Here is a 10,926-nt window from a genome sequence, read left to right as displayed (position 1 = left end):
GATCGCTAAATCTCTGTAGCGTCTTTGTTGTGTAGCGTCTACACTCTTCTATTTCTGTGCTGTCCCTGACGCGTTTGTATGACGTACAGAAAGTAACAAACAAGCTAGCTTTAGCTTGTAGCAGCATTTGCGGCTTCTTAAGGTACAGTAGCTTTAATGAGCACAAACGTTGACATTTAGCATCACTTATCAGTTCAAAGTGCATCTTATCTGCATCGAGGAACACGTGTTTCTTATGTGCTAAAGCATAGCGTGTTTATCAGATAGCTTGACTTAGGGCGTTTTGTCGCACGTTGTTGACGTAGACTTTTGACATTGGCATGGATCGCGATAGAAGGGTAACGTTACGAAGATGGCTCTTTTAATCTCCAACTTTTGCTCTTTCTAATACAGTCATTCTTGTATTTGGCGTTATTAATCGGTATAAAGATAAACCAAAATGTTTATGCTCTGTGCTTAGGACTCGTCCGCCTCCCATGTGATTATTAGCATATGCTAGCGATATCCTTAGCAAACCATTTAGCTTAGTAGTTGCTAACCATGTATAATTTCTCTTTCTAGTTTACCCAGTATTCGCTGTAGTTATGGCTCTCTCCCATCTTTCAAGAACCTTGACTCGGCTCCTCCTAGAGACATCGCCCATAATTCATCAGAGGACTTTTAGGTAAGAGTTTTTTCTGTCAAAATGTAGAGCCCAATATTGTCACAGTTAAGACTAGGCAGAGGTGTGCTCCAGGTACTTTGCCATGTTCATTTTAAGTTATTTAACCAATTAAGATTTTTTTAAAAAAAAGCCATTTAATGGCACAGTCACCAACAGTGAAGTGATGCTTCATATCCCCCTCCACATGGTGTGTTTTTAGTAACTTCGATTGAATATTTGACCTCAGTGTGCAAAATTATGTAGGAGCAGAATTTTGGCACTTGAAGGGTGTTTTCATATTCATCTGATGTGCTCCTTAATACATCCATAGGATATACCAGCCTGATTGTATGTCATCACAACTAGTTTGGAAGGCAGTGGTCCAATATGCAGCAAAAATGTGTGAAACCTGGGGATTATACCTAGAAGCAAGTTTGACATAGCTAGGATTTCTTCTAGCTGCCTCGACAGAACCTCAAACCCCAATCAGAGATGATGGATATCATGACAATCTTTGTTAACCCAGGTTTGCTTCATCAGGCTCTGTGCACGTTCCCGTTAAAAGTTCACATATTGAAGATGACCAATTTCCTTTTGTCTTCTCAGTGTGTCCGCTGTTGCAGCAGCCATTCAAAAAATGACAAGAGTGCATGTAGTGGACAACAGCTCTCTTGGAAGTACACCGTATCACCGTGCACCAAGAGTGATCCATGTCTACACCAAGAATGGCATAGGAAAAGTTGGTGACAGAGTCTTGCTTGCCATTAAAGGACAGAAGAAGAAAGCGCTTATCGTTGGACACAAAATGCCTGGAGAACGCATGAATCCACGCTTTGATTCGAACAATGTTGTCCTGATTGAGGACAATGGGAACCCTACAGGAACCAGGATCAAAGTCCCTTTACCCACGCATCTACGCAGAATGGAGGGGGATTATTCTAAAGTCCTAGCAATTGCTAATTCATTTGTTTAATAAGATCATCATTCAAGTGGGATTTGAGATATGTATGTATACACTGTATATTTCACATCTGCTGGGCATATATGAACATTTTAAGTGTATATTTTCTTGTCTTCAGTAAAGGAAAGGAGTAAACACCCTGTCACAATTATTGTCTCTATGCAGTAGTTCATTGTTACTGAATGTATGTGATATACTCAAGTGGTTGGCAAGATGTTTGACATTTACTGAGGCCTCTCTATGTTTATAATAAACATGACCCTTACCCTGAACACATCGCATAGGAGTTTGTGGTGCAGTTTGAGCAGACAAATGTGGGTCAAACCCAATGAACAGATTCAGAAAGCACGAAGAAAATATTTATTGAAGGCACAACATACATTCACAACGCAAAACTCATAACAAGCATGTTTTCAATAGCTGCTTATAAAATCATGGTGTCGTTTATAAGGCATTCAGTATAGTGTGATCCCTGTAAATGTTGAGTATTTCTCACTAAGTTGAGGCAACTGCACTGGTAGCTTCCTTAAACTAAAATCTCAGTGCAGAAAGAAAACAAATCAAGTAAAACTAAACAAGGGTCAGCTGCTTGACTTCAACTTTAACAGAAGAATTGTTTGTTGTATTGTAAAAACAGGTTAAACTTCAGTATCAAATGCCCAAAAACATAAAAAAAATAAAATAAAATCAGTGATATTAGAACAGGTCTGTACTGCCACCTACAGGTAGATGAATGAAACTACCGACTTAACACTGAGGCAATTATTTCCTGGTAAAAATCTTTCTGGTCTAAAATCTGGAAACGTGAGTGCAGAATGATTAAGAGAAACCATAAGACTTCACCTTTGAAAACACCACAGTAACAGACTTCTTCAGATTTATGTTTTGTGTTACTTCATGAGATTTTGAAATAACAGTGAAATTATTGTTAGTAAATCAGATGACATTCACACAGACAGCAAAGCTAAAATGTAGAAATATAAAATAAACTCACGATGCACATTACGGTGATTTTTGTCGTGCATGGACTCATGTTGTTTTTACAGAGATGACCTCATGTGGCCCAGTGACTGCTTCATGCTGTAGGTTTGCATAGTTGCACAGCGAATTCCGCCTGGAGACACTTAGCTTGGCTGGACTTTGTTTTTCGGTTATTAGCTCTTTTGCTACGTTTGCTACGTTGAGGTGGGATGTGTTAAAGGATCAACAAGTCAACTAAGGCTGAGGGGTCTTCGGGGTTACAGGTTCATGGCAGTCTGCACGCACTGTACCCTCCTTCAGTGAAGACGGTCCTCTTCAACCACACATTGTCAGGTAAAGCCACTGGCAATACGAGATATAAAGATTAGACGACGATAAATGAAAAAATGTACTGAGATTTTCACTTGAAACAGAACTCACCTCTGTGATATTCATCTCAGCCTCTCCTGACCCCTCCTTGTCGAACTGCCGGAAATACCCTGTTAAGAAATTCAAAGTTTTCACTGTGGTGTTGAAATTCTCACTGTATTAATACTTATCGGTCTGCAAACACACGGCATAACTCACTAAACATGGCCTCAAGCTTGACCAAGCAGCAGATGAAGTTGTCGAAGTCAATCATCTCATTCTCTGCATATCGGGCTACCAGAATCTGGTTCAGTCTGTTATTCAGTTTAAAACCTAAACAGGAAGACAATCAAGAGAAAAGAAAAGGTCACACTGCTCATCTGTGAGTGTGTGTACTGTAAACATATGTTGGAAATGATCATCAAGAGCATTATACCTGCTGCCTCCACAGCAAGACGCATCTCATATGAGCTCATGGCCCCTGACTTATCAATGTCAAACTGTCTGTATATGACCTGAGAGATGGAGACAGAAATGTAAATTCAGAGAATCTAAGTGTGCAAAATGTATCGTGAAATGTCCTTCTTCTTACCAGCCATTTTCGGATCTTGTTCCAGAGGATCTGAAACTCCACCAGCCCTAAACGGGCGCTGCCATCTTTCTGGTAAAACACTGTCAAGGAGTAAAACTACACATTTTTTAAATATTTCTTATAAAAGCAAAGCAACTGAATAATTTGTGATCCATTCATGCTTGATAACTCGAGGATACATCCATCAGGTTGATCATGGTCCTGCATGATTCCATACTGAAGCCATCAGTTTTAAGATCCTTGTCTGAAATAGCAAAAAAGAACCCACTCATCTGAACCAGTCTGGCACAGTTACACAGAGACGGTCCAGGAAATGGATGGTGTGCACTCTATGATGGAATCTGATACAGCAATGAGAAACTGTATTTCTAATACGAAAACTTACGCCGGGTGACAACTCTGTTTAGGATGGTCCTAAGTTCATGAATAGAAATCTCCATGTCCTGGACAAGGACAGAGGACAAGAAAAGAGTCTGTCTAAGATACCACAATATTACTGCTGCCAACATTATTGTATAAAAATGATTTAAGCAGTGTTAGCACATTAAGTACAAATGCAAACAAAGATTCCAAACAGTAAGACAGATCTTACCTCTCCAGCTAACTGAGCGAACATGGACTTAAAGGAGTCATCAATGTCGTCTTCAGTTATTTCATCCTAAAGAAAACCATGGGATAGTAGTTATTTCCTGCTATTCCTATAGCATATTATGCAATTTTTCCTTTTCTCCCACAGTGTTAGTCGCTGACAGGTACCTCATCTCCTAAATCAGCAGAGATTTCATCATCCAGTTCTCTGCAATGGACACAAATACATCAACATGACATTTCAATTTCTGCAGTCTGTAATCTTTAAACTGACATTAAAATCGCACGCAAAAGACACGTACTCTGTTTCTGACTGCTTCTCAGTGAAGACTCTGAGGACAAAGTCAGCCTCCCTGTTGGGCTCGAAGGTGGAGGGGACGATGAGGTACTCTCCAGGGGGCAGGCGCAGCCGTGTGCTCACCTCTCGCAGGTTAATGAAGGTCTCCGAGCGGGCACACGATGAATTGCTCAAAAAGAAATTTTTCTTCAAATGGACATTCTGGCAGCCTCTGTACTGAGGGCAGTAGGAAACAATACATGGTTTCAGATGCATTTGCATGTTGTTAAGTACATTTAATTGAAATTATATATACTTAACATCACTGCCGATCATTTTTACAAAGCATAACACATCTGACTGCATCTCAGTGGAACCTAACTTTCATACGGGATGGAAATCATGTATGGAAAGATTTAAAACCATCACAATGAACACCAAGCCTGCTTTTGTTGCTGTCAAATTTAAAAAATGATTTCTTAATGGCGCAGTTAAATATCTGGATTGATTCAACAATATGATGAATTGTGATGGACTGAATATCTCAATCAGGTGTCAGCTTCCTGTCTGATGATTTTAGTACACAATGCACAGAAACCAATGGCTCTGTGGTTATAATAACGTTTTGGTCAAATGAACAGTGGTAGTAATTGAGGCTCTGCCTACCTCTTCTGGAATCTGTAGAAAAGAAGAAAAAAGGAGGGAAAAAATAAACAAAAATGTGCTGAAGCAAAATCTTAGAAATAAGGTCATGTTGATATGTGAATAGACCCTGAGGAGAGCAAAGGGACAATACTCCGTTCTCACCTCATAGATAGCAAAGCCAATGGTGTGCATGTCCTGACCGTGGCGGCGATATCTGCGGCGGTCCTTCTGCATGAGGGCTACTAAAAAGCTGCACGCCACCTCATCGTCTTCTGGGTCATCATCCTCCTCCAGCAACGTGATCTTGTACTGAGGGTTGATCCAAAACGTGTCTACACAGATGGTGCACTTGTGTTAGCCTGTTTCACAGTCACAGTAACACTACAGGACCTGTTTGAGCTTTAACAGAGAAATGTTCGCATTTGATCATCGGTAACATTAACTACGTCATTGTGTGCACTCATGCATGGAAGGTATCTTTCCTGTGACTACGCAGTCGGGACTCACTGGGATGGTTCCTGCAGCCTCCGGCAGTGCTGCCTCTCCTCCACGTGCCGTAGAACTTCATGGTGTTCCAGTAGCTGAGGCCGTCCTCGCTCAGAGCGTCAGGGGTCAAGTTACAGATCTCCAGCCGAGAAAACTGCCTCTTGAACTCATTGAAGGACATCCTGGAAGATTAAAGGGAAGTTTCAGGGCATGAAGCCAAATGAAACTTTTCAAAAAGAAAAGTTCGTCATTTTGGGAAATACTCTCATTTCTTAGTATAGTTTCTAGTTTCCTGTATAGAGTTAGATGACAAGATCATGTCTTGTATGGTAAATGTAAATGGCTTGACTTAAAATAAAGACTAGAAACAGGGGGGGACAAGTTCGGTATATCTCCTTTGTTTAATCCATATAACCCCCAGACAGAACTTTTCTTTATTACAGTTCCATTTTTGAACAAATTTTTAAAAAGTAGATACATGTGACAACATAGATATATGCTCACAACTGTATGCTTTGGAGTTACTGGTAATAAGATTTTTTTACATACATTTACCGGTACATAAACTATCTTTTTCTATTCCATGCATTCTTCTTCCTTGTCTAAACCTGATGCTGCACTGGTGACATCACTTCATGCAGTTTATCAGATAACGTGCAGCAAAAAGCCTTACACATGCAGTAGAACTCCCCAAGACCTGTAAACAGACTTACAAACTGATAACTGAGACAATTGGTAGAGTTCCCCAGTAATATTAATCAGACAGATTCGAGGGGGGGGAAAGGGCAATCTATCAATCATCTACCTCTAGAAAGTGAATAAGTGAATTTACCAAAATGTCAAATCATTCCTGTAAAATACCTACAGACAGCATTAGAGCACCTAAGACCTCTTACCAAAACTCCCCATCTTCCATCTGAAGATGCAGGTCTTCTCGCTCAGAGGGGTCAATCTCATCCCACTCAGAGGAGCTACACAAGACAAGACAAGTAGACCGGAGTAAACATTCAGCACGAGATACTTATGAAAGTAGACGTTCACTGAACAAAACTCGGGATGGAAACCTCTCTGCTACACAGAGACATTTATGATGCTTTGGCGCTCTCACTTGTCACTCCAGGCACCGGTCCACTCCACCTGGCCCCACGGGTTACGGACTCGGATCAGGCGTTCCATGTTGCCACGGAAATCAACCTACGTAACACAACGGAGTGATGGGCAAGTTAGAGCCGTTGATCTTACTCAGAATGTTAACTGATTAAAGACAACACACAGACAGACCTCCTTCAGTCCAGTGACTGAGTAGGCGTGGCCCTTCACAAGCTTCTTGAACGTAACAGCCTCCATGTCGAAGGCACTGGTGATCTGTATTAATATGAAAATGCGATTACTGCATTGGAGTATGAAGTGTCTAGCACAGAGAGCTTTTAATGTTATTAGCTTTCTCAAAATGGTGCAACATTGATCTGCATGTCTTGGCGGTGTGCCACTGTGTTCGCTCACATCGATGGAGCAGCCCAGCAGAGAGCCTCTCTCCAGGGCTTTGCCAATGATCTTGTGCAGATCTCTGGGTGCGCTGCGGAGCTCGTACATCTCAGACACACCACCTGTGAAGTCTTCAAACCCTTCTGTGGTGCTTCCTCCAGACAGAGCCTCATAGGAGCCGTTCAGCCTGATACCATATGCAAAAAAAAACCCCATTTCAGCTTGATTGCAATCAAGAGCAGCACTTCAGAATGTGATGCACAACTTCCTGCTCAACACACCCATACTGAATAATTTAGCAATTGGGCAGGGCCTTTCAAAACCTACTTGGCATAAGCCTTCTCCAGGAGTGCACTCCAGAATTCATTGCCCTCAGCAGAGTGGACAAACATCAGCTCCCCGTCTTTGACAGGCAATCTGTCATCTATCACAACGTCCACCCATTCGCCGAACTGCCAGAACTGCAACACAGAGCAATAATCAAGGATCCATTTATCTAAACTGCTTGCCGTACACTTGTTAGGGGGGGAAAAGAGTAGATGACTTGGAGATACCTGGAAGTGGAAGATTCCAGCATAGTCATCTTGGAAGGACTGCCCATGTGGGACAACTCGATGAAGAAGCTTCTCATTCAGGGTGAGAGATGCGATGGCTGCTAACAGCCAGCAGTCGCCTGTAAGTAATAAGGTGACATTTAGCAACCTTTACGTAATTCTGTCTATTATCCCAGAGCAGATTCAACATTAACAGTAACAACAAGGGCTCACCCAGCGCTCCCTGACAGATGTCCGTTCTGGTGGCCCCACCCACAATGAACTGAGGGTCATCCGTCAGTTCCTACACAATCAAATCATCTGAATTCAGACTGGGCAACACATTTTCAATCCACTTCAAGGCAAGAACTCTTTCAAGCCACTGCTATTATCGCATGTGCGTGTCAACTTCCTGTGTGTTCACGATGCACTGTAAACAAATGTCAGATCGAGGGGCGCGGTCGGAGAATGCCATGCGATGCCAACAGCTGCAGTGGTCTGGGAGGTTCCTGTCCCAGCTTGTCCCATTCTGTCTGAGTTTGCAGACACGGACTAAGACAGTGTCACTCATATGTTTGTTTATATAATATGTTCCTCTGTTGAGTTTCAGTCATCATCAGCAGGGGTCAACACAACATGTTTGTTGTGAAATATTACATGAGAGGCAATCCAAAGACCCATGAGTGAGGTATTTCTTAATTGCCTAAAGATCAGCTTTACGTCCGGAATCTGTGTCTTAAAAACATCTTTTATTCAGTTTTATTCATTAGTCATAAGTCATTCACACATCTCTGAAGATGCTCATAATTAATTTTCCCTCTCAAGTGTTCTCACCGTGGGCCTCATCCACTCCACATCTCTAGTTTTGGAGGAATAGGGGGCGAGCTCCTTGAAGCCCAGGGAGGGAGGCTCAGCGGGGAAGCAGGGGTCTTCAAACAGGCAGCCCGACTCCACACATTGCTGCTTCAGTGCCTCATAGTCCTGGTTGGAGAAGATCACAGCCTGCTCCTTGGTGCCCATGCCCTCTGCCCGCAGCCTGTTGGTGTATATGCTTGCAGCTATCCCTCCAGCCGGATACATGCTGGTGGGGGATAAAAATATGGAGCTGGGTGGGTATGCACAGTGCTGTCTATAAATAGCAGAGGGCTATTTGGTAGCACACTCTTGTCTGAGAGTTACAGCACAGCAATCAGGTGTGGGAGTGTGTGGAGATAAGGACTGAATCATTAGATCTGCCTGCAACTAATTAGTCTGACCTGGTTGAACAGATGGATTCTAAGTTGTTTGCCCAAAAGCAACACAAAGCTAAATACCTTGAAAAAATTATAACAGTCAGGAGGAAACTGAGGTCAGATCCTTTGTATTCTATTTTAATATTTTAATCTATGTTACTCAGATTTTAGGTTCAGCAACCTGCAATTGCCATTAAAAATGTACACATAATGTGTATTTTATAAGGCGGTTCATTATTTTTAGACTCAATATGTTTAAATCAGACTACTTTTAAGACAACAAAATAATAAACAAACATGGGCTCAGTATTGTGTCCCCAGAATTTTGCTCTTGACAGTGTGGAGACTTCGATTACCTTCATGTTAGGATGTAAATATATAACTGAGCAGTTAATGAGTAAGTAAAACGTAAAAGATCCGAGTTCAGTTAGAAACTGAAGTAAACAAACGCCCAGCAGAGACATAACGGACATAAAGAAAGCCTGTACAGAAGAAAAGCGACTACTGAGAAATGTGAGACAAGACAGCACCTTAAACACAGCAAACCCAGGAACAACGACAAAAGAATTTAGAAATACGATACCTTGTCCGTATAGGCACGCTGAGAGGGCGAATGAGACAAGAGAAAGAGAGAGAGTCATTCACTCAAGATGTGGCACTGCTAAAGATGAAGTGTTTTCTCTTTCAAATAATCTGGATTGCCCCGGAGATGCAGACGCTTGTGCAGCTGGGGTAGGAAAAACAGGCCCTGATGGACTTCAGTGTTTACGACTCAGTGTGGGGGGGTCTTTTTCTCCTCCCTGAACGCACTTGCTCTTCTGTGTCGGAGAGTTTAACATCTTTCAGTCAAGCCTCCAGGGAGGGCATAATAGCTTTGCGAGGAAACCAGGAATTTAAAAGTAACCAACTTCGACAAGAAGCTGGCAGATATGCTTCTGAGTTTCTAAGTTTCTGAATCAGTGCTAAATAAACTGGGGCATTGGGGGGGATCTTTTATGCTGCTCTGCTGCACTGGAAAGGAATCTTAATGAGCTCAGTTCAGTACACAGTCCAGACACTGAAACAGGGGAAGACTTGGATGGAGCTACAGTGCTGAGAGACCGGGAGAAAAATTAGTTTCTCTGAAGAGTTAGAGAACAAATCTGATGTTTGCAAAACAGTCTACACTTTTGGTAGAAGCAATTCTGCAGGCAAGGACATTGCTTATGGGCCAGCCCCCCATCCTGAGGCCCCATATGCCTGTGGAGTCTGCAGGAATGGCCCTCTGCTTTGTCAGACACCTAAAGAGAGACTACTGCTGGCCATTGATCAAAAGGATGTCTCTATTTTCCCTCAATGGGCAGAGAAATGCTGATCGGGACATTCCTGTGATGATGATGTCATCCATAGGACTTCAACCTCAACAATGCCCTACAACAGCCAGCAGTCCCTCTGTCTCTGGGGTCCCCTCGACCCTAAATAGACAGAATAATGCTGAATATATACGGGCTGCTTGGTGAATTCACAGGCCTGTTACTATGAGAAAAGCTACAGTATGTCAGGCTGGTAAACACAGGCTCAGAGTGTTCACAGCACCTGTTCAGAAGTACAGACAGGCCTGTCTTTGTATGGCCTGCAGCCTGCTTTAGAGATGTCTAACATCAGATGTTTTACAACACTCCACACCGGATGTCATACCTGCATTAAATCTGTGGGTCTGAGTGTGACAGCTGTAACGGTGCTGACTATTATTAGTGCAACAGCGTGCAGAGTATCAAATCAAAGAAACCGCACGGTGGCCTACACTACAATAACACCATGCGAGCCGTTAATCTCAGCATTAACTGAGCACCTTCAGGTAAATTAGATAAACAAGACGACTGCACTCACCGCCGCTTCAAAGGCAACCTGCAGCTCCTTTAAAATGAGTCGGACAGTGATAATCGAGTAAATCAGTGGAAGGGGGGCAGTGGTTTTTGTGGCCAGGTCCAGCCCTCTCCACACTGCAGGAAAGACCGGCCCCTCCAGGAGGAGGGGCCTCTGCTCATGCCCACTACTCAGCGCTGCCGCTAGAGGCGCTGAAGACGACGGGGGTGAGCACAAAAACACATGCTCTGCACACCCAAAACCGTCATGACTTCAACAAAGCAAATTAGGGCGCAGAAAACAATAATGT

The 10,926-nt window shown here is 42.7% G+C and overlaps 2 protein-coding genes across 6 annotated transcripts; one reads left to right on the top strand and one right to left on the bottom strand.

Annotated features, from left to right (window-relative positions):
- Positions 1-95: 95 nt before the first annotated feature.
- mrpl14 (mitochondrial ribosomal protein L14) lies at positions 96-1,869 on the top strand. Of its 2 annotated transcripts, none has more exons than XM_041947965.1 (3): positions 96-142; positions 562-664; positions 1,250-1,869. In XM_041947965.1, the coding sequence occupies exons 2-3, from the start codon at positions 585-587 to the stop codon at positions 1,614-1,616; spliced, it is 447 nt and encodes a 148-aa protein (XP_041803899.1). In that variant the 5' UTR covers positions 96-142; positions 562-584; the 3' UTR covers positions 1,617-1,869. The 2 variants fall into 2 exon arrangements, with proteins under 2 accessions (XP_041803899.1, XP_041803898.1); XM_041947964.1 differs by lacking the exon at positions 96-142 and adding an exon at positions 285-338.
- Positions 1,870-1,975: 106 nt separating this feature from the next.
- Positions 1,976-10,680, bottom strand: LOC121613464 (calpain-1 catalytic subunit-like). Of its 4 annotated transcripts, none has more exons than XM_041946818.1 (22): positions 10,641-10,675; positions 8,374-10,225; positions 7,774-7,843; positions 7,561-7,679; positions 7,334-7,467; positions 7,025-7,193; positions 6,803-6,886; positions 6,630-6,715; positions 6,418-6,492; positions 5,543-5,703; positions 5,198-5,367; positions 5,057-5,068; positions 4,416-4,627; positions 4,282-4,321; positions 4,118-4,183; positions 3,911-3,968; positions 3,705-3,769; positions 3,526-3,594; positions 3,370-3,448; positions 3,153-3,266; positions 3,006-3,064; positions 1,976-2,927 (listed from the first exon to the last, which is right to left on the bottom strand). In XM_041946818.1, exons 2-22 carry the CDS (start codon positions 8,617-8,619, stop codon positions 2,901-2,903), a joined length of 2,115 nt encoding a protein of 704 aa, XP_041802752.1. In that variant the 5' UTR covers positions 8,620-10,225; positions 10,641-10,675; the 3' UTR covers positions 1,976-2,900. The 4 variants fall into 4 exon arrangements, with proteins under 4 accessions (XP_041802752.1, XP_041802749.1, XP_041802751.1 ...); XM_041946815.1 differs by having other exon boundaries at positions 6,803-7,193; positions 8,374-8,620; positions 9,355-10,225; XM_041946817.1 differs by having other exon boundaries at positions 6,803-7,193; positions 8,374-8,620; positions 9,355-9,372; positions 10,641-10,667.
- Positions 10,681-10,926: the final 246 nt, after the last annotated feature.

Source organism: Chelmon rostratus, chromosome 11 (genome assembly GCF_017976325.1).
Source record: "Chelmon rostratus isolate fCheRos1 chromosome 11, fCheRos1.pri, whole genome shotgun sequence".
NCBI lineage: Eukaryota > Metazoa > Chordata > Actinopteri > Chaetodontiformes > Chaetodontidae > Chelmon > Chelmon rostratus.
Note: the sequence above shows the minus strand (reverse complement) of the source record. Positions and strands in the feature narration are given on the sequence as shown.